This window comes from Tamandua tetradactyla, chromosome 10, assembly GCF_023851605.1.
Source record: "Tamandua tetradactyla isolate mTamTet1 chromosome 10, mTamTet1.pri, whole genome shotgun sequence".
NCBI lineage: Eukaryota > Metazoa > Chordata > Mammalia > Pilosa > Myrmecophagidae > Tamandua > Tamandua tetradactyla.
The window spans coordinates 22625684-22646949 of NC_135336.1; the positions used below are offsets into that span (position 1 = coordinate 22625684).

The window sequence follows — 21266 nt, forward strand, 5'->3', positions numbered from 1 at the left end:
AATGGAGGACAACAGGAGGGTAGAAACTTTTTACTGCATACCTTTTCCAATTTTTGTACTATCTGAATTTGAATCTTTTACTGGCATATATCACCTATTCAAAAAATAAAAAAAGAGCAATTTCATTGTAAACTAATAATTGGCAGGTGACACAACTCTACTTCATGTGAGTTTGTTAGCTAAATGGTTGCCACTGAATGAGCTGGCCGAGTTGAATGTCTACTCACAGGAGTTATAAAACCCACCCAAGGGGTGAGATCCTGGACACAAATATTTCCACTTCATTTATTCAACATTGAATAAAAGTGCTGAGATGGATGATTTAACTTCAGAAGCCAGTAATCAAAAAGCAAGTAGTTTCATTCAACTTTCTCAATCTTGGTGTTTGCTTCTTGTGCTACTATAAAAATGATGACCAAGAAGTTGTTTTATACTTATTGGACATGCTGAAATCATGTTATTGCAGACACTAAAAAATCAAAATAATTTATACTGCAAATGGTTAAATTGAGATCAGGAGCAGAATGGGAGAAAGATAACCTTGTCAGGAATGATTTAATATATTCTGTAGTGTCCTGGAGCATATATAAAGTAGAAGCTGATCATTATGAGTCTGAACGGGACTTCCATTTGAGTTTTCAATTTAGAGTCTTATACAGTAGCTTTAGAGGCTGGTCTGGCAGATCCAGGAGGGTGAATGTCATCTACTAACAGTCAGGGAGACACGATAATTTCCTCCTCGTCAGAGAAGAGTCAAACTACACAATCATTAAACGTTTACTTGACTATCTATAGCACTGATACTAAAATTACAATAAACTGTCTTTCAATTAAAAATTCAAGACAATTTAGCAGAACAAACAATTTAAGTGCCAATGCAGATTTTTTTTTTACAGAAGCTAATATTTCACAGGCCTGCCGTTTAAATTGCAAAAAACAAAGTTCTGTGCAGCATAAAATACAGTTACAGCGCATGTACCTCAACACATGAATTAGATTAAAGTCCTGAAAGGACTCCTATTCCCCCACAATCCTGTTCCCAGTGACAAGCCAAATTATTAAACTTTAGGGAAGCAAAACTGTATGAATACATTTGTATTAACCCCAAACTTCAGGCAATCAGCAGTTATAAAACAAATGATAAAATATCATATAAGGATAAGAACTACTTCCACTCAACATTTAATGAGCTCTTCAAGACACCATAAATAACAACATCAACCTCATAATCTTGGATTTATATGGTTTAAAAATATTTTGGAAAATGCTTTCAAATACATTATTATATTTGATCATCCTATCAACCATTTGAGGCACATAAATATTTTTCAGATGAAGGGCTGGCAGTTCTGAAAGTCAAAATGACTTATTTAGAGACAATATAAATTAGCAGTGCTAAAAATAATACAAGTAAGACCTATGGACTCTAGCACGTTTTTCACCAAGCACTGTGTCAGACTGAAAAAGACAAATCAGGTGTGGTATCTAGTCTTGTTTTGTCTGAGACTTTTATTCAACAGTTTTGTCACACAAGGCATGTTTACTAAATATGCATTCAGCACAATGCTGGCAATCAAAACTAGAGAGCATCAAAAGGCGAAGTTTAGTAATAACAAATGTAAAACGGGTAAAAAAAATCTCATCGCTTAAGTATATAATAGGGAAATAACTTAAGTTTAACATTCAAATCATTTATCAAATGCCTATTATGTGTAAGCCACTATGCTGGAGGAGTATATAGGACATTCTATCCTCAAATCATTCCTAATCTAACGGAATATGATAGACACCCATTGGCTCAGCAGCCACTGTATGCACTGTATTAAGAAGCTATTTATTTATATTCTACTCTATTAAAAAAAAAGCTATGTTTAATCATGAGAAGCCACAGCCTACTGGTACAGGTGTTGAACAGAGCAAGAAAAAAGTGCTAAATTCTACTAGAGCATTTTAAGCAGGATCCTGACAAGCTAGGTAGGTTTAGAGAGGCTGGTAAGGGGTGTGGAATTCATATCTGACGAGGAATGGCTGTAAGAACTGGGGGTGTGTACATTAAAGGTGAAGGCGGACATGACAGATGGCTTCAAATCTTTCGAGGGCCATCAGTGGAAGAGGGAGGGAGCCGACTTGCTTTGTGAGACTGATGCTGCTCCAGGTCAGTTCTAGCTCAACGAAGGGAAGAATTTCCCAGGCCCCAGAACTGTCCAACATGGAATGAGCTGCTCTGTGAAGTAATGAGTTCCCTCTTGCTGGAGGTATTCAAGTTGCAGTTAGATGAACATATATCTGGGATGGTATAGAAGATATCCATTTACTGAACGATATCAGGTGATGACTAAGGTCCATTTCAGTAGATTAATAACAAACTCAAATACATGTAAGTAACAGTACTTGATCAGAATATTAAAAACAAAATTCTTATAGGTGCCGAATAAGAATTCAGACTTTAATTAAAGCCCTTTTAAGAAACAAGGAGCATTATAAAAGAATACAACAGATTTTATTATAAACTATCAGAATCAAGAAATTTAAAGAATAAGTTTATAATACTAATCCAGTTTACTGGATAAGCTTTTATTATTGTGCATATTGATGGAATATTTAGCTTATAATAACATTAGGCAAGTTACCTGAGGATTATTAGATTAGGCTTTTATTAAAAATATTTCTACAATCTAGATTAAATTTTGTATTATAAGCGAAAATGCTCCTTTTGGAAATGAAGACCATATGTAAAGAGAACAGTAAATATTTGCAATTTTTGTTAACTACATAGTTTTTTATAGGTTCTGAGCATTTGAATGTATAGATTACAGAATATATAAAAATGTGTACACACAGATATACATTACATTTCTATATCACTGAGTTATGCCTCCCTTAATGCCTCATATTTTCTTCCTAAAAAATGATTGCTGTGGCCTTCATGACTTACCATTAACTAAAATATGCAATATAGGGAACTAAGGTGCCAAAAGAGTGTGGGGCATACTTTGCTGCAATATTCATTCTATGATTTTCTTTCCCATGTGTTATTAATTTGCTGGTGTCCTGTACTTTGCCTCTTTGATGGCACAGTTTAGTCCTATGAAGGCTGGCAGGTACATTTTTAAAAAAAATTAATTAATTAATTAATTATTAAACATAACAACATACAAACACCAACATTCTTACCATATGATCATTCCATCTTGATATATAATCAATATCTCACAATATCATCACATAGTTGTATATTCATCACTGTGATGAATTTCTCAGAACATTTGCATCAATTCAAAAAAAGAAATAAAAAGAAAACAGAAAAAATTCATACATACTCCTTCCTTTCATTGATCACTAGCATTTCAATCTACTAAATTTATTTTAACATTTGTTTCCCCTATTATTTATTTATTTTTAATCCATATGTTTTACTTGTCTGTTGATAGGATGGATAAAAGGAGCATCAGACACAAGGTTTTCACAATCACATGATCACACTGTGAAAGCTTTATCATTATACAATCATTTTCAAGAAACATGGCTACTGGAACACAGCTCTGCACTTTCAGGCAGTTCCCTCCAGCCTCTCCATTATACCTTAACTAAAAAGGTGATATCTATTTAATGTATAAAAATAACCTCTAGGATAACCTCTCGACTCTGTTTGGAATCTCTCAGCCATTGACACTTTATTTTGTCTCATTTCACTCTTGCCCCTTTCAGTCAAGAAGGTTTTCTCAATTCCTTGATGCTGAGTGCCAGCTCATTCTAGGATTTCTGTCCCACGCACCCAGGAAGGTCCACACCCCTGGGAGTCATGTCCCATGTAGACAGGGGAAAGGCAGTGAGTTTGCTTGTTGTGTTGGCTGAGAGAGAGAGGCCACATCTGAGCAACAAAAGAGGTTCTCTTGGGGGTGACTCTTAGGCCTAATTTTAAGTAGGCTTAGTTTATCCTTTGCGGGATTAAGCTTCATATGTATAAACCCCAAGCTTGGGGGCTCAGCCTATTGCTTTGTACATTTAGAAGTCCCATGTAGTAGGAAGACAAAATAGTTAGCTCATAGAAATGAACCCCAACTGTGCTGGTTTGAAAGGAAGTATGCCCCCTAAGAAAAGTCATGTTTTAATATAAATCCCATTTCATAAAGGTAGAATAATCTCTATTCAATATTGTATATTTGAAACTGTAATGAGATCATCTCCCTGGATGATGTGATTTAGTCAAGAATGGTTGTTAAACTGGATTAGGGAACGACATGTCTCCACCCATTTGGGTTGGTCTTGATTGGTTTATTGGAGTCCTATAAAACAGGAAATATTGTGGAGAAGGAGAGATTCAGAGAGAGCAGAGAATGCTGCAACACTGCAAAGCGGAGTCCACAAGCCAGCGACCTTTGGAGATGAAGAAGGAAAATGCCTCCCGGGGAGCTTCATGAAACAGGAAGCCAGGAGAAAAAGTAGCAGATGATGCCTTGTTTGCCATGTGCCCTTCCAGCCGAGAGAGAAACTGTGACTGTGTTCGCCATGTGCCTTTCCAGATGAGAGAGAAACCCTGAACTTCATCGGCCTTCTTGAACCAAGGTATCTTTCCCCGGATGCCTTAAATTGGACATTTCTATTGACTTATTTTGATTGGGCCATTTTCTCGGCCTTAGAACTGTAAACTAGCAACTCATTAAATTCCCCTTGTTAAAAGCCATTCTGCTTCTGGTATATTGCATTCCGGCAGCTAGCAAACTAGAACACCAACTAACAATCCTTTGAAATAATGGGCCCAGAGTTCAAGTCTGGCTGTGAAAGAAGACATCATAGGTGTAGGTCTCTCAGTAACCTTTAAGTACCCAAAGAATTATTTATGGCTCTGAAGAAGGCAGTGTACTATTAAATCATGGAACACTGATCACCTGGTCAAGGCTTTTACTTTCAAGAACCACAGATTCTGCTAGAAGACTTGATTTTCTTCTTGAAAATCTCTATGGATAAATATCACATGATCATCCTCAATAGGCCCTTTGAATATTTCATGATCCTTATATTTAGAAGTTTTTACACAAATCCATCATCTTCTTTTAATTCATGTACTAATTTTTCTTCTTTGATTAGTCAGCCATGAACATAAGAAACAGTCCTTTTTAGCCCTTTTAGCCACTTCTCTTAATTGAAGAGAGTACCTAAGTCACTCCTTAGACTTCTTACATTTAAGTCCCAAATCCCTAATTCCTTATTAATCATGTTCATCATTCTTTTATGAATTTTCTCATTTCCCTCCATTTCTTAGCAAGTGTATATTTTTGTTCCTTTGCATTGTATTAAAATGGGCACATTTACCTTAATAAAGGTGAAATACAGTAGAACCTCATTATTTGTCAATTCTGTATTTTCAAATTAACCTAAATGCTAAAGTTCATTTGTAACTCCCAAATTAATATTTACAGTAAGTTCCCAGTCATTTATGGACATGCACAGAGCAGTAAAAAAATTGTCATCCAATGTGCATGTTCCCAGTTGAGGTAAAACAACGCCATGTTCTGCCTTCTTGTTTCAGCTCTCATGCTATAAACAAGTGTCCTTTTTGTGGTGTATTTAGTGCCACATTTTTCACACTCTTGTGCTTTTTGTTAGTGATCTCACCATTTTAAATGGCCCCCAACATATGCTGAAGTGCTGGCTTGTATTCCTAAGTGAAGAAGGCTGTGATATGCCTTATGGAGAAAATACATATACATCTTAGAGAAGTTTTGTTCAGGCATGAGTTGTAGAACTCTTGGCCATGAGTTCTATGTTATTGAATAAAAAATAAATATTCAACAAGGTGTCTTTAAGCAAAAACACACATAAAACAAGGTTATTTATTGATTCACTGATGAAAATATTATGACCAGAGGCTCACAGGAACCTTGCATTTAATTGCCTTAGGATCACGCGGGCCACGGTAGCTCAGCAGGCAGAGTCCTTGCCTGCCATGCCGGAGACCCGTGTTCAATTCCCAGTGCCTGCCCATGCGAAAAAAAACCTAATGGCCTTAGGATCAACGGTGCACTTTCTGTTAATTCAGGATTCACAGTGTTCTTTGTAGACCGTTGCAAGTACCAAGAATTGACTACAACAAGATTCTCAAGCCCATGTATATCATATGTCACATACCCTTTTAACACAATCGAGTATGTTTTCTTTCGTTTGATATCACTTGGTGTCAGCATGCGATCACCTATCACTCCTGAAGCTTGTGCCTAGCTAATCTTCCCCTCATCCCCTAGTCAGTATTTCTTTTTGACATCACCATCTGGACATTCTAATAGCTTGAGTTAGATGAATAACCATTCCTAAGGCAACTTCTGTCTGTTAAACAGCCAAATTATATTGTTTCAGCATATTCAACTGCAAAATGCTAATATTTTTCAAAATGCCATTTTCAAAGCATTCATCTGTTCCATAAAAAATGACTGTGCGTTGTGGCTAATAGGGCTAGACGTCTAGTTCTCAGATAACGTGAATAATGTATTACTATAATTTTGTTGTAACATAAGCTTCAGGATTTTGAAATTCACATTATCTGTCATGAAGCTATTTATTTGAATATTTTACTTTATGAAAATATAGCACAATTTTAAATATTGAGATTTCCTAAGGAAAAAAAGGCATACTATTGATAGCATTTAAGAGGATGTATGTAAGCAAAATAGTATGCCTTTAGATAGAAATGTATTACAAAATGATTACAATAGAAGGTTTTAATAAGACAGCAGTAGAACTTATTGGGTTAAACAAAATTAAATAGCTTTTACTTTATTATGTCAATAATTATGATTAATACATGTATTTTCAAACACTTTTCATGTAGATCCTTCTGGATGTACAGAAAACAATAACAGAAATACTAATTTTGCTAGGATAGGGGAAAAAAGATGAGATATTTTCCTGATTAAGGTAAGAATGACTCTAGCAAAAAAGAAACATGAATTTGCCATTACTGACTTCAAATACCAGCCTAAAGGTCTAGATTTGTCGATAATTAGATTTTGTAGTAAGTTCCCTTTCTTGAAACCTTTCTTGCTTAAAAGGAATTGGGTCAGAGTTTTACCAAGGCATTAAGAGTATCTGAGACAGATTTATTCAAATTATCCGCAGTAACATTAAAATGTGCCCTTTTGCCTTCCTACTGCTAATGCTGAATAATAAACAGAGACCTCTGGTTGTTGCCTATCATTGGCAATAGGTCATTTTTACTGAGGCTCACAATAGAAATAATATATAAACCATTCACTCATTCATGCCTGGGGGCTTGTGCTAGGTGCTGGGGTGGAGGGAGGGGACAGAATTTATAAGGCATAAACTCATGCTCTAGATTTTCAGATTGGTAGGGGAGGTAAGACTCAAGTAATATTAAGTGCTAAGTATCAGAAAAGAGAAAACGTTCTATGATAATTCAAAGAATGACTGTGAACAAATTTAGTCCTACGCCCCTGTATTTATAAGTTACAAATGCATATTTCAGGAGTATCTAAAGTGAGATTCAAAAACTGACTTGCAACTGAAAACAACAGTAGCCTTTATAAATAAAGGGGTTGTTAAGATGGCCACATCAAACTCAACCTTTCAATTCTGGCCTTGATTTAATTTAGAATCCTGTTTTTCTCTCTGTCTAGTGTAATTATTTTCAATGACAGACTGGGAAAACATGATGTTGACCAAGTTCAGTTATATCAAATGTCTGTCTGTCTGGTTTTTTTTTTTTTTTTTTTCAGAAATGCATAGACCGGGAATCGAACCCAGGTCTCCCACATAGCAGGTGAGAATTCTACCACTGAACTACCTTTGCACCCCCCATCAGTTTTCTTTTAAGATTTAAAAAGATGTATAATATTTTCCAAACAAAAATATACTTTTTTTTCTGAATATAAAAGCAAAACATGCCCATAACAGAGATTCAGATAAAATACGGAGGTCAAAAATTAAATTCATCCTTAATGCCTCTACCCAGAGATAAAATTAATTTTATCATGTTAAATAGAAAATGTATAAAATTTAATGAATGTATTATCTTATAATGAATATTCTATACTTAATTCAAGGGAAAGAATTCAGCTCATTGTGTACCCATAACTATGTTCTTGTAAAATTGAACAGATGCTGACTTGACATACGGTATACCAAAAAAATCTGAGTGTAATGTCATGAATAAGAAGAGTTGTAAACTAAAACTGTTCTACCAGAATGTTGTACAACTGCTAAATTATGAAACTGTATTAGAATAAATTAAAAAAAATTTCAGAATACTTGCCAATATTGCTCAAAACCTCAATATGGGAATGTTAGTGTAGAAAAAGTACACAGTTTCCAAAAATGATTGTTCCAGGCAACCAGCTTTTCATGCAAAACAATTCATGTACTAAAGATAGGGATTTCCAGTGTGATGATACAGAGCAGAGGTTTCCAAACCTTCTTTGTTCTTGGCATCTTTAGTATCTCAGTAATTTTTTCATGGTACCCCTAGGCCAAAAGAAATTCTCACAATCTGTTTATTAAGTAGTTAGGTCTAAAAAATTTAATAAATATGTACATAATAACAACTTCGTAGCCATTTAAATATAATACCCATACACTGAAAGAAAAACAGTATTTTTATTTCATTCTTAACCACATTTACTAATGGGATATGTGTACCCGATGGTCACCGTATACCTTTTCTCAAACTTTGGAATCAGATTGGACACCACCACCCTCAGTTCATATACCACACTGACTTTTGTGCAGGGTGGAATGTTCATCATAGCAGCTGTCCAACTCTACAAAACTATGATGTCATCAAGAAGAATATAGCAAGATCTAATGCTGAAACTGGGAATTCTTGAGCTAGAGGTTTGTGCAGTATCTGAGAGGTGCTAAGTATTACATTTCTCTTGGAAATTTAGAATATCCTCTACTGTCTTGCGACTTTACTGTGGCACACCAGGGTACAGACTGGGGACTGTGGGTAAAAGGCAACCCTTCCCACTGCCCTATTATTACCTGTAGGAAAAAAGTGCTAGGAACTCCCAAATAAGTAGCTGTTTTTGAAAGATTTGATGCCTCTGCTACAAAAGTTTCTGGTTTGTTTATTACAGAGTATACAGATCCAAATTGGGGAATATTCCTTAGTTATATGTAGACAAAAGGAACCCCCCTCCTTCTCACTAAGGGGTTCTATGGAACATACTGTACATGCTATTGGGCAACAAGGCCCCTATATAGTATCTCTTTGAGACTCTTATTTACTCTGGTTCATACAAGTGCTTGTTTGTTAACCACTTTTATAACAAATAGTGCTAAAACTGAACACATAGTGTGAAATGTGGCTGAATATTACTTGCAAATGGCATAAAATTTAATCTAAAACAGTATTTTGTTAGAGGAAGAAGGAATAATAGAATCGTCTTGTTTTGTAAAATAATCTGTCAGTAATTTTAAAAAGATCCTGTGATAAGGTGGGCAATGGTAGCTCACTGGCAGAATTCTCGCCTGCCATGCCAGAAACCCGGGTTCAATTCCTGGAGCCTGCTCATGCCAAAAAAAAAAAAAAAAAAAAAAGATCCTGTGATAGGCAGAATAAGGGCCCTTACAAAGAAGTTCATGTCCAAGTCCCTGGAACTGTGACTATTTGAAATTATATGGCGGAGGGGTTTGTGCTGGTTTGAGTCTGTTAAGTAACCCAGAAAAGCCTTTTTTTTTTTGGCATGGGCAGGCTCCGGGAATTGAACATGGCACGGCAGGCAAGAATTCTGCCACTGAGCCACCGCTGTACTGCCTGAGCCTATGTTCTTTTAATCCATCCCTGTGGGTACAGATCAATTATGGGTGGGATCTTTGATCAGGTTGTTTCCATGGAGATGCGGGTCTTAATCCTTTTACTGGACTCCTCTATGAAGAGAATAAAAGAAGACACAGAGACATACAGAGAGCAGAGATATGAAACCAAATGAAGGATGCAGAAAGAGAGAAAGATAAAACCTGAGGACCCAGAGAGCACAGAGAGGTGGCCCTGGAGAAGCAAACAAGGACACATGGAACTTAAAGGCAACAGAACTCAGGAATGAGGATGCAGCAGACACCTTCCCACATGACAGAAGAAACCCGGATGCCATCAGCCTTTCTTCAGTGAAGGTATCCTCTTGTCGACGCCTTAATTTGGACATATCCATTACTTACAGAATTGTAACTTAACAAATCCCCATTGTTAAAAGCCAACCCATTTCTGGTCTGTTGCATTTCAGCAGCTTTAACAAACTGAAACAGAGATTAAGGCTGCAGATTGAATTAAGGGTGCTAATCCACTAACCTTAACATTGGGAGATTATCCTGGGTTATTGGGTGGACCCAACGTAATCACAAGGGTCTTTAAAAGTATAAGAGGGGAGCAGAAAAGGAGAGTTCAGGGGGAGATATGACTACAGAAGAAAGGCAGAGAAATGCAGCAATGCTGGCTTTGAAGATGGAGGAAGGGGGTGACAAACCAAGGAATGTGGGTAGGTTCTAGAAGCTGGAAACGGTAAGGAAATAGATTCTCCCCGAGGCCTCCAGAAAGGAATGCAGTCCTGCTTAGACTTTGATTTTAGGCCAATGAGACCTGTACTGGACCTCTAACCTACAGAATTGTAAAATAATAAATTTGTGTCACTTTAGCTAAATTTGTAGTAACTTGTATCATGCCAAAGTGATATCAACAACAATAAAAACAACAGCAGCTACAAATGTTTTTGATAAGTAAACTGACTGCAATGTACTTCCAGTACATATTTCCAGTAAACTGTTTTGCATTGATGATATAAATGGGACTAAATATAAAATGAACATATTTGTGCTGGTTCTAAAAATTTTACTTAAGTGTACATCAAACCCCGTAACTTTCTATCTTTGTTACATTTTCCTTACACGTTTAATAATGATGTAATGACTATAAACCAGATTAAAAAAACACCCTTTCTATTATGTTCTAATATGAAGTTTTTATGTATATAAACTTTTTCCTGCTAAATAAGACCAAGCTAACGACTATACTTCTTTCCCAATTGCCAAAACATTCCTATTACAATATTTTTAGTTGTTTCTTGGATTCTAGATGGGATGATGGTTTGATGGCTGTACAAGGGATATTAACACAACTCTCTTTTTAATATTTAACGATCATTTATGGAAAGCAGGGTAGCATCTATAACCATACTTCTGTGAACTGGAAATAGTTTGTTCAAAGTTAAAAGCAGTCTGCATTCACCTGTGGTTAAAGGCAGGTGGGTGATGCTGTTCAGACAGGTCAGAGTGAACCACGTGGATGACAGCGTAGCCCCAGAAAACAGGAGGAGGAGAATCAGCTTCAGCATACCCCTGATGAAATCTGCAAACCTGAAAGGAGACAGTGCTCTGTTAACTGTAGCCAGATGCTTTCCTACCATTTCATTCAATGACACACGATCATTAATCATTAATCAACGCTGCCTTGAAGAATTTTCCATGCATTCATCTGAAAGTAAGGTTTTTATATTTTTAACTCATGTTTTTTTGATAAATGTTATTTCTCTCACGAAACACACAAAATGTTATCTCTGAGATCTATAACTCAAACCAAGAGCTACAACTCCAAGTTTTAAAATGCCACTTTTATTTTCTTTATATTTTTCTATGATATTCTATAATATCATGAGCACATATTACTTCTACTTTTAGAAAACAGGCTAACTTGTTGACATAAACTGGCAAGTATGTTTCTTCCAAAATTCAGACTCAGAATGATACTACTGCCTGCGCTACAGCTTTCAAGGCCCTACATGGCCTGTTTCCTGCCTTTCCTCTCCCTTTGCCTCACCACGCGCCCGCTGGATGGCGCTGTTTCTGTTTCTCGTACCCATTAAGGCCATTTCCCATGGCTGTATTGGGCTTTTGTACTCAGTCTGTCTGCCTGGATTGATGGAACCCCCAGGCCTTCACCTGACTTACCTTTGCTTATGCTTTAGGTCATTCAGGTCTCAGCTCACAGAGGTCCTCCATGCTCACCCAGTCTAAAGGGGCCATCCCCATCCCATCACCACATGCTGTTTTACATTCTTCATAACATTTTTCTCTGTTGGAAATTCTCTAGTTTTGTCATTTGTTTACTTGGCTATATTTTGTCTTCCTTACCAGACTGTAAGCTTTATCAGGGTAAGAATGTACCATCTGGAATAATGAATACTATTCAACAAAGTTTGTGACTGAGGTTTTATAGCATTTTCTCTTCTTGAAATCCCTGCTTTTTCCCCAGAATTAACATTAAACTAAAATGCATACACCTGGTAGACATATTTATCCTTCAGTTATAACTAAAACATTTTCCATTTTGCCAATTGTTTCTTTTCATCTGATGATTAATTGTTGATTGTATAGGCACAATCTGCTGGCTATGCCGAACCATAATTTATTCTCGTCTTCAGAATTGTTCCTAAACTGTGGAAAAAAGGATCCCATCTCAAGTATGGTATTTATCATGCTTTTTCTCCACTGTAACTTTTTAAACTTTCATTTCTGTTGTAACTATGTGACTGTCCTTAACAATTTCAATACAATCTTTTGTTTTATTCTGATCTGACATGATAAGGCTAACCACGTTTGTTAAGTGTTATCTAAACTAAAATGACTTCCTATGAGAGCTGATGCCATCTTTTGGTGGGAAAAGTGGACGCACTTTTGCTCAGCAATTTAGGTTTATTCTCATCTATGAAAGCTCAAAAGCAGAAAGTACTTGTACATGCTAAAAACACGGCTTGATAGTAATGTTTCTAAAAATATCCAAAAAGCTTAGTTTTAATTCCAGGCTCACCAAACACTTTTCTGAATTATATTTGGGTATGCTGCATTAACTTACTCATCAGATAGGCAGATGATCATGTATGAAAGAATAAAACAGCTTTCCGGTTCAAATCAGAGTTAAGTTGAATAGCTAGTAAGTTTCACACAGCCTGATCCCAGAGAAAACTTCACCTCTGCAGTCCGCTATTTTTAGAGACTCAATCTCTTCAAATGGGCTAACACCACCAATGTATAGTGTCAGAACTAAAGTAGTACCAAATAGCCCTTTAGCAACATGATTACAAAAAATCACCCAAAGCACTCATGTCTATAAGGAGATGGAGAAGTTTTGGTAATGGATGGTGGTGATGGTAGCACAATACTGTGAATGGAATTAACAGCACTGAATTATATATTTGAATGAAGTTAAAACCTAGAATGAAATTTTAGGTTGTATATATGTTATGGGAATAAAACCTAAAAACCAAAAACCACAAGATGTACAACAGTGATCCCTGATGTAAAACATGAATATAGTTAATAGTACTATATTCATCAACTGCAACAAATATACCACACTAATGCAAGGTATTAAGAACAAGGTGGTATGGGAAGTTTGTATTTTATGCATGTTTTTTTCTGTAAATTAACAAAATGATCTTAGGCCCAGAAGATACCTAAAGTTGATTTCAAATCCCAGGGTAATGGCAGTATTTTTGGGAACTTTCATTTCAGTAAATTAAAAACAGAAATGTCCTCATTCTAATTTTTCCTTCCAGTTCTAGCTGTATATAGTAAAAATTGAGAGTTAGTAGATAGAGAATAAAGAGAAGGAGCACATGAGCCAGCATTTCTGATACATGATGGTTTCCTCCTTGACTTACTCATGTTTAGAATAGGGCTTGATCAATGATGACTCATTAAAATTGGTTGGGCAATTTAACTGGAAAAATTATGGTTCGTGTTAAATGTGATAGGTTGATGTATTTCAGTGGCCGTGTAGTGATTTTCTACAAATAGCTATCTTCCTTAGCTTTTAGTTTTATTCTTAAATTTTCCTAATTTGTAACAACTTCAGGAAAAAATGATTTAGAAATTACAGTGTCAATTTATTCTTTCACTATCCCAGAAACACCATGCAAGCTGAAAGGTCTAGTTATATTGCCCTATGTCAATTATGTTTAAGTATTTAGCTATCAAGTTGACTTAAATATCTTATTTATCTCCCAAAATATATAATTAGATTCTTCCCTTCCTAGTAACGTTGATCTGCCTAATTTTGCTTTTAACTAAGCAGGGTAAAATGATTTCGGAAATGGATGAATATTTTATTTGAAAACACAAGTGTAGTTTTATGGGCAGTTACCTAAGTGATACTTTCATTGCTTTTCTTTGTTTAGAACAAATGAGACTTTTTTTCTTCTAACTCAGTCTAAGAATATGTTGTCATAATGGGTTAGGATCGAAGGGAATTTGGTGAAACTGCAAGTCTTTAAGGACATTTCCTATCAAAATGGATAACCACAGAGACATACCTGCAAAAAAAAGAGCAGTAATAAATATCTACTAAGCTGGACACTGCCTTTTTATGGGAAGTTCTGGAACTGCTCTTAGAAATGATTTTTTTTCAATTTCTTTTCTATTCGCAATGATAATCAATTTGCTTTTATTGTTATATCACTCTCTTTTGGTTTCATTTGTACATATTGTTCCCTAATAACACTGAGAGAAATTTAATTACACTGGCAACCTGTCTCTACTCTCCAAGAAACATTTTAGGAAGGGCTACTTCTGAGGTTTCTTGTAGCAGTAAATTCTATCTACTGCATATGAATGTTCTTACAGCCTGAGCAAGTGTCCTTTTGTCACCATTGTCTATTTAATGTTTCCAGAATTTTTAATGCGTACCTGGGGATGGAACTTTTTTTTCTTTTGTCCATTCATATGTTTACCATAAAATATTCTTACCTTGCCATAGCTATCCCAACAACACAGCCTCCAACTATGGACCAAAATCCAATCCAGCCAGCATCTACCTGTCAAGAAAGGGGCAGACAGTATTTAACACAAGACTATCATGCTACAATTTAGAAAGAATGAAAAAAAAATCCTCTTTAATCAATATGTTAATAGCTAAATGGCAACAAATCTAGGAAATACTATTTAATAAAATGAAAGGACACATGCGACTACTTATGCAAACTTAACTATAAAATATGCCCTCGATTAACTTTTATTGGAATAATGAAATCAACAAAACAATCATTGTCATCACGCAAGTATTTTTCACACATATCTGTAGTATATACTGTACTAGGAACTCTTGAGAAAATAGGAAAAGCACAAAAGATGGTTCACTGACCTCAAAATTCTAAATATAACTAATATACCCAAAACAACCAGCAAATAATTTAAGTACTAAAATATCTGACAACAATTAAAAACGTATTAAGAGATCAGAGGAGAGAGAGAAAAATGTGGGGTTGAACTCCTGGGGGAGAATGCACAGAGAACGAAAACTTGAGTCAAGTTTCAAATGCATGTCTGTTTCTAGAAAACTTTCCTAGCCTTGCCATTTACTAGCTATTTGCCTCTGGTCAATTGATGTCTTCTTATCTGTAAAATGGATTAAATGAGACAACTTGCATATAGCATTTCAAATCAGTGGCTGACATACAGTCACTGCTCAATAAACATTAGTTGTTAATATTAGCTGATGATGCTTCTCCAATCATCTATTATCCTCTCTTTCCTACCTTCATAGCCAAATTTTTTCAGAGCAATGTTAGGCTGTATTTCCTCATCATTCATGTATCTCTAACTCTTATTTTGAATAGACTGCTGTCCTAACCCGCACTCTAAGGCTCATTTTCCATATTAGAATAGAGATAATAAAGTTTGTTTGAGGCTTAAATAAGTTAATGAATGCCAAGTGCTCAATACATGTCAGTTGTTGTTATCAAAAAATTACATGTGACCCTAACAATATTGGTGCATTCTGTCCCCTTTTTCCTCTCCTCACAACCCCTACACTGGCTTATTATCTTATTTGTTACTCCTGGACTCCTATAAAAGCTACTTAAATGGTCTCCATAATATATTCTGCTCATTACTGGCAGAAGAACTATCCCAATCACTCCAATTCGCTGCTTAAAAACAATCACTGGCGGGCGATGTGACAGTGGCTCAATGGCAAGAATTCTCGCTGGAGACCCAGGTTCAATTCCCAGAGTCTGCCCATGCTAAAAATAAAATAAATAAATAAAAACAATTACTGGTTTTCCTTGTAGTTACAGTGCAGAGTCCAAAATTGAGCTGGTACTTGAGAGCTGTCCAAACTAATTTCTACCTTTCATTATTTTTCTAGTCTTATTTTTTCATTAAACCTGTGACAGAGATTGGCAGCTGTCCTCCAAATATGTTAGCTTCTTTCACCTGGGCACTTAGCTAGATTTTGTCTTAGCTCCTATTCAGTTATATGCGTCCAGGTAACTAACTCCTCTTATTGGAAATGAGCAGAAGTGAGGTGTCTCACCTCCAGGCTACAAGAGGGAAGACAGTTCTATGCCTCCTCCATGCTTTCTTTCCCTTTCTGCCTACTGGAATCTGGACGTGGTCATCTAACCTCAATCATGAATGTAATAACAGGGTCCGAGAGGATAGAAGACTTGCAGACTGGAAGAAGCCTGTATCTCTAAATCAGTGTGAGGAAAAGAGCTGTCTTCCAAATTGTGGACAACTGTCCTAGGTGATGATACAAACAATCTTACATTGCTATGAGATTGAGAAATAATCCTTTCTTGAGCCTCAGAATTTTGAGGTCTACTTCTCAGAGTAACTTAGCCTACTCTAAGTAGTACAATAACCTTACACTGATCTTTGCTCTTTTAATGTTTGCTGCCAGAAACAAATACAAATCTTTCTCTCTGGAGAAAGAAATCATCCTGAAGCTTAAATTAACACTATGGTTTTTCATGCCATTTCCATCTAGGGCAAAACAATTCTCATTTCTTCAAGACCACCCTTCTCATTGAGAGCCTTCAGCATCCATTGTCCAAGACCCCTTAGTGCTTAGGCTCCCACAGACATTTCCATGGGTCCCCGAAGAGAAGCGTCCTGCTGTCAGGTTGAGAACCACTGGCTGAACTAATCCTGTCCTTTTAGTCCTCCACTCTGTGTTTTGTTCATGACATTTACTTTTTTTTAAAATATATAAAGTAGTTGTAAAATAGTAAAGCAAATATTGACAGAAATAAAAGAGAGAAGTAGAAAAATTCATAATATTAGGTAGGACTTTAACATTCTCTTGGTAACTGATAGAACAATGAGACAAAAATGAGTAGAAATAGAGATGTAAACAACATGATTAAGAAATCTAAATTACTTATATAAAAAAATATATCCATGAATTGCAGAACACAATGATCATATATAAACACAGACTAGATCCTTTGATCACATCTCAATCAGTCCAGTTAGAAATTTTTTAAAAAAGAAAGACAGTGGCTCACCAGGCAAGAATGCTTGCCTGCCATGCCAGAGGACCTGGGTTCGATTCCTGGTGCCTGCCCATGTTAGGGTTCGATTCCTGGTGCCTGCCCATGTTAAAAAAAAAAAAAAGAAAAAGAAAGAAAACTAGAGACTTGTGGATAATAAAATAAGAAATTAAGTAAATTAAGACTGTGGGCAAAATAACCCATGTTTCAAAGTAGAAAACACTATGGATATTAGAAAATATTTTGAACTGAACGATAATTAAAATACTACTTAGCAAAATTTGTGAAATGTAGATTAAGCTATGTTTAAAAGGAAATGGGGAAAGATCAAAGGTGATGGTGGAGTTATACATAGAAGACAGGATTTAACAAAAGTATATGAATGCTGAATCACAAAACTGATATCTCTTTTAGTCTCCAGTATTTTAGAGCAGCTAGAAGTAAAAACCTAAAATTGTGAAACTGTAACCATGTTGAAGTCTGAAATATGTTCTACAACTAATTGTGGTGCTGTGCTTCAACATTTATAGCTTTTTTGTATTTATGTTATCTTTCACAAAAAAGAAGAAAAAAAGCCGATTGTGATGATAAAGAAAATATTTAAGCCCTCTAGCTTCCTATATTCCGAAGCAGCTAGAAGGAAAAACATGAGAGGATCATATGGTAGCCCACGACAAACTCTGGGATCTGTTCTGTGACCACTTGTTGAAGAGTGCTTTGAAAACTATTGCTTTATTTCTTTTCTTTGTATATATGTTATTCTATATAATAAAAAAAGTTAAAAAAAGGAAATGTGAAACCTTAAAATGTATATATTAGAAAAGTAAAGCTAAAAACCACAGATTGAAGTATTTTTATCAAGACGCTAGAAAAAAGAGAGTAAAGTAAATCAAAAGAAAAACAGAATTGAAAGCTATAAAGATAGAACTAGAAATCAATGATATAGAATATATACACACAACAGAAAGCCACAGGTGAAGCTGATCAAGGAAAAAGAAAAGAGAGATGATACAAATAGCCGATATTCGGAATGACATGTACGAAGCATCTGGAACGACAATATCCTTGAGACCTAATAAAAGTATAAGATAATACTGTGAAGAACTTAATGCTGAAAAGTATGAAAATTGAGATGAATTGGATGAATTCTTGAAAAGTATACTTAGCAAAATTGAAACAAGAATAAATAAATCTGAATAATTTCAAATTATTAAAGAAATTGAATTCATATTAAAAACCCTTTCACAAACAAAATCATATAGCCAAATGGTTTTACCAGTGAATTCTTCAAAGATTCAGGGAAAAACAAGAGAAAACATCAGTCTTATACAAGGTCTTCCAGAAGAACAGAAAAAGAGGAAACACTCCCAAAGTTATTTTTTTTAAATATTTTTATTTAAACACATAAACAATCCATACATGGTGTTAAATCAGTAGCTCAAAACAGCATCACGTAATTGTGTATTCATCACCATGATCATTTTTTAGGACATCTGCATCAGTCCAGAAAAAGAAATAAGAAAAAGAAAAAATGCATACTTACCATATCCCTTACCCCTCCCTCTTATTGACCACTACTAATTCCATCTACCCAATTTATTTTAACCTTTGTCCCTCCATTATTTGTTTATTTTTTATCCATATTTTTTACTCATCTGTCTATACCCTAGATAAAATGAGCATCAGACACAGGGTTTCAACCAAAGTTGTTTTTTGAGGCCAGCAAAAGCTTTGATACTTAAAGTGACAGGGATAGGACAAAAAGGAAACTGACAGGTAAATCTCATTCATGAACACAGTTGGAAAAAATGCTAAACAAAATATTAATAAACTAAATCCAGTGATATATAAAAAGTGTAATGTATCACCAATTTTGATTTAGTCCAGAAACACAAGGTCTTTTAACAAACAAAGGTCAGTAAGTGTAATTCATCACATTAATAGTTTAAAATAGGAAAAAAAGTATACAATCACTTCCATGATGAATTTTATCAAGTATATTTTATCCAGTTATTTTTCATTAGTCACAAGTAATATGACTGTATATGTAGAGAGACCCAAACATCTATGTAGAAATATGTAAGTGAGTTTAAGAAGATTGCTGGATTCAAGGTCAACTGTAATTCAAATTATCTGCAAAAATCAATTGTATCTATATACCAGTGTGCCAGTTTGAATCTGTGTGTGCCCCAGAAAAATCATGTCCTTTAATCCTCATTCAGTATTGCTGGGTAGGATCTTTTTCATCATTTCCATGGAGATGTGACCCACTCAAATATAGGTGGTAAACTTTGATTAGATGGTTTCCACTGAGAGGTGTCTCTGCACATTCAAGGTGGAATTGCTTACTGGAACCCTTTAAGAGGGAACCATTTTGGAAAAAACTTTAGAGTCACCAGAACCAACAGAGCCAAAAGAATGGACAGAGCCCTGGGGAAGCCATTGAAGAAGCCTGGAAAGAAAGCTGGCAGATGTCGCCATGTGCCTTTCCAGCTGAGAGAGAAACCCTGAACATCATTGGCCTTCTTGAACCAAGACATCTTTCCCTGGATGCCTTAGATTGGACATTTTCATAGCCTTGCCTTAATTTGGACATTTTCACAGGCTTAGAACTGTAAACTTGCAACTTAATAAATTCCCCTTTTTAAAAGCCATTCCATTTCTGGTATATTGCATTCTGAAAGCTTACAAACTAAAACAACCAGTAAATAGCAAACGAAGTTTTTAAAAGTTTCCAATTACAAAAGCTTCAAAAAGTATCAAATATCTAAGAATAAATCTAATAAATTAAATATATGAAAATTAAATAAACCAAAGTTAATTAAATGAAAATGCAGAAAATTGTAAAGTTTTATTGTGAAATATTAAGGACCTAAGTAAATGAAGGAAGATACAATGATCATAATTTTGGAAGACTCAGTATTCATAAAGAAGGTACTTCTCAAACTGATTTATAGATTAAAAAATCCTAATCAAAGTCCCAACAAAGAGGAACATTGCTCTATTGGATATAAAAATTTATATTAATTATCTAGGATAATTAAGCCAATTTGGTATCGACACAAAGAAGAAACTAAAGAAAAAAATCCCAGACTTGATTTTGACAAAAATGGCACTAAAGAGCAATGGAAGAAAGAATGATCTTCAAGTACAAAAATCAATTCTAGACTAACTGTAACAGGTATAACTATGACCCTTCTAAAATAGCATAGTCCCATAGAACTTTCTGCAATTAGCACTGTGCAATATGGTTGGTACTACTCACATGTGGTTATGGAATGACTGAAAAGAGACTAGTGCAACAGAAGAAGGGAATTTTAAATTTAAATTTATTTCAGTGAACTAAACAGTCACATGCAGCTAGTGGCTACTGTGTTGAACGACAAACTTATATTAAAGGAGAATATATTTATGGTCTTGGGATGAGCATTTTTCTCTCTCTCTCATTTTGAGTTAACTGTCTGTCTCCTGTTTTGAGTTACATTATCTTCTAAATTCAACTCTGGGACATCTAGGAGTTGATTTCTATTGACTGTTTTTTTTTGTTTGTTTGTTTGTTTTGACTAGGGGTGACATTTTCCTTTTCCTTTGCATGTCTCATACTTTTTTATTGTTTACTGTGTGTTGCAGGTGGTACAACATAGACAAGTTTGAAACTGTCATGTACTCCAGAAAAGCCATGTTCTTTTTCCGGTCCAATCTTGTGGAGGTGGACCCATTGTTTAGGGTGGGGCATTTTGATTTGGTTGTTTCCATGGAGCTGTGTCTCTGCCCATTCAAGGTGGGTCTTAATCTGCTTAATGGAGTCCTTTAAGAGAGAACCATTTTGGAAAAAGCTTGAGAGCCTACACAGACAGAGATGTTTGGAGATGCAGAAAGAAAATGCCCCTGGGGAAGCTGTCTGAAACCAGAATCCAAAGGATCAGCAGGTGCCAGCCACATGCCTTCCCAGATTGGCCTTTCTTGAGTCAACGTATCTGTGATGGTTTG

At 35.5% G+C, this 21266-nt stretch overlaps 1 protein-coding gene and 1 non-coding gene across 2 annotated transcripts in view; both read right to left on the reverse strand.

The window, feature by feature from the left end:
* Positions 1 to 21266, reverse strand: part of SLC49A4 (solute carrier family 49 member 4) — a 118400-nt gene that overhangs the window by 11788 nt on the left and 85346 nt on the right. Inside the window, exons 6-7 of the mRNA XM_077118147.1 lie at positions 14749 to 14816; positions 11234 to 11361 (exon numbers count right to left, since the gene is read on the reverse strand). Coding sequence (XP_076974262.1) covers positions 11234 to 11361; positions 14749 to 14816 — 196 coding nt within the window. The remainder of the gene's footprint in view (positions 1 to 11233; positions 11362 to 14748; positions 14817 to 21266) is intronic.
* On the reverse strand, positions 7734 to 7804 carry TRNAS-GCU (transfer RNA serine (anticodon GCU)). The gene has a single exon. It is a non-coding gene; the product is annotated as a tRNA-Ser (tRNA).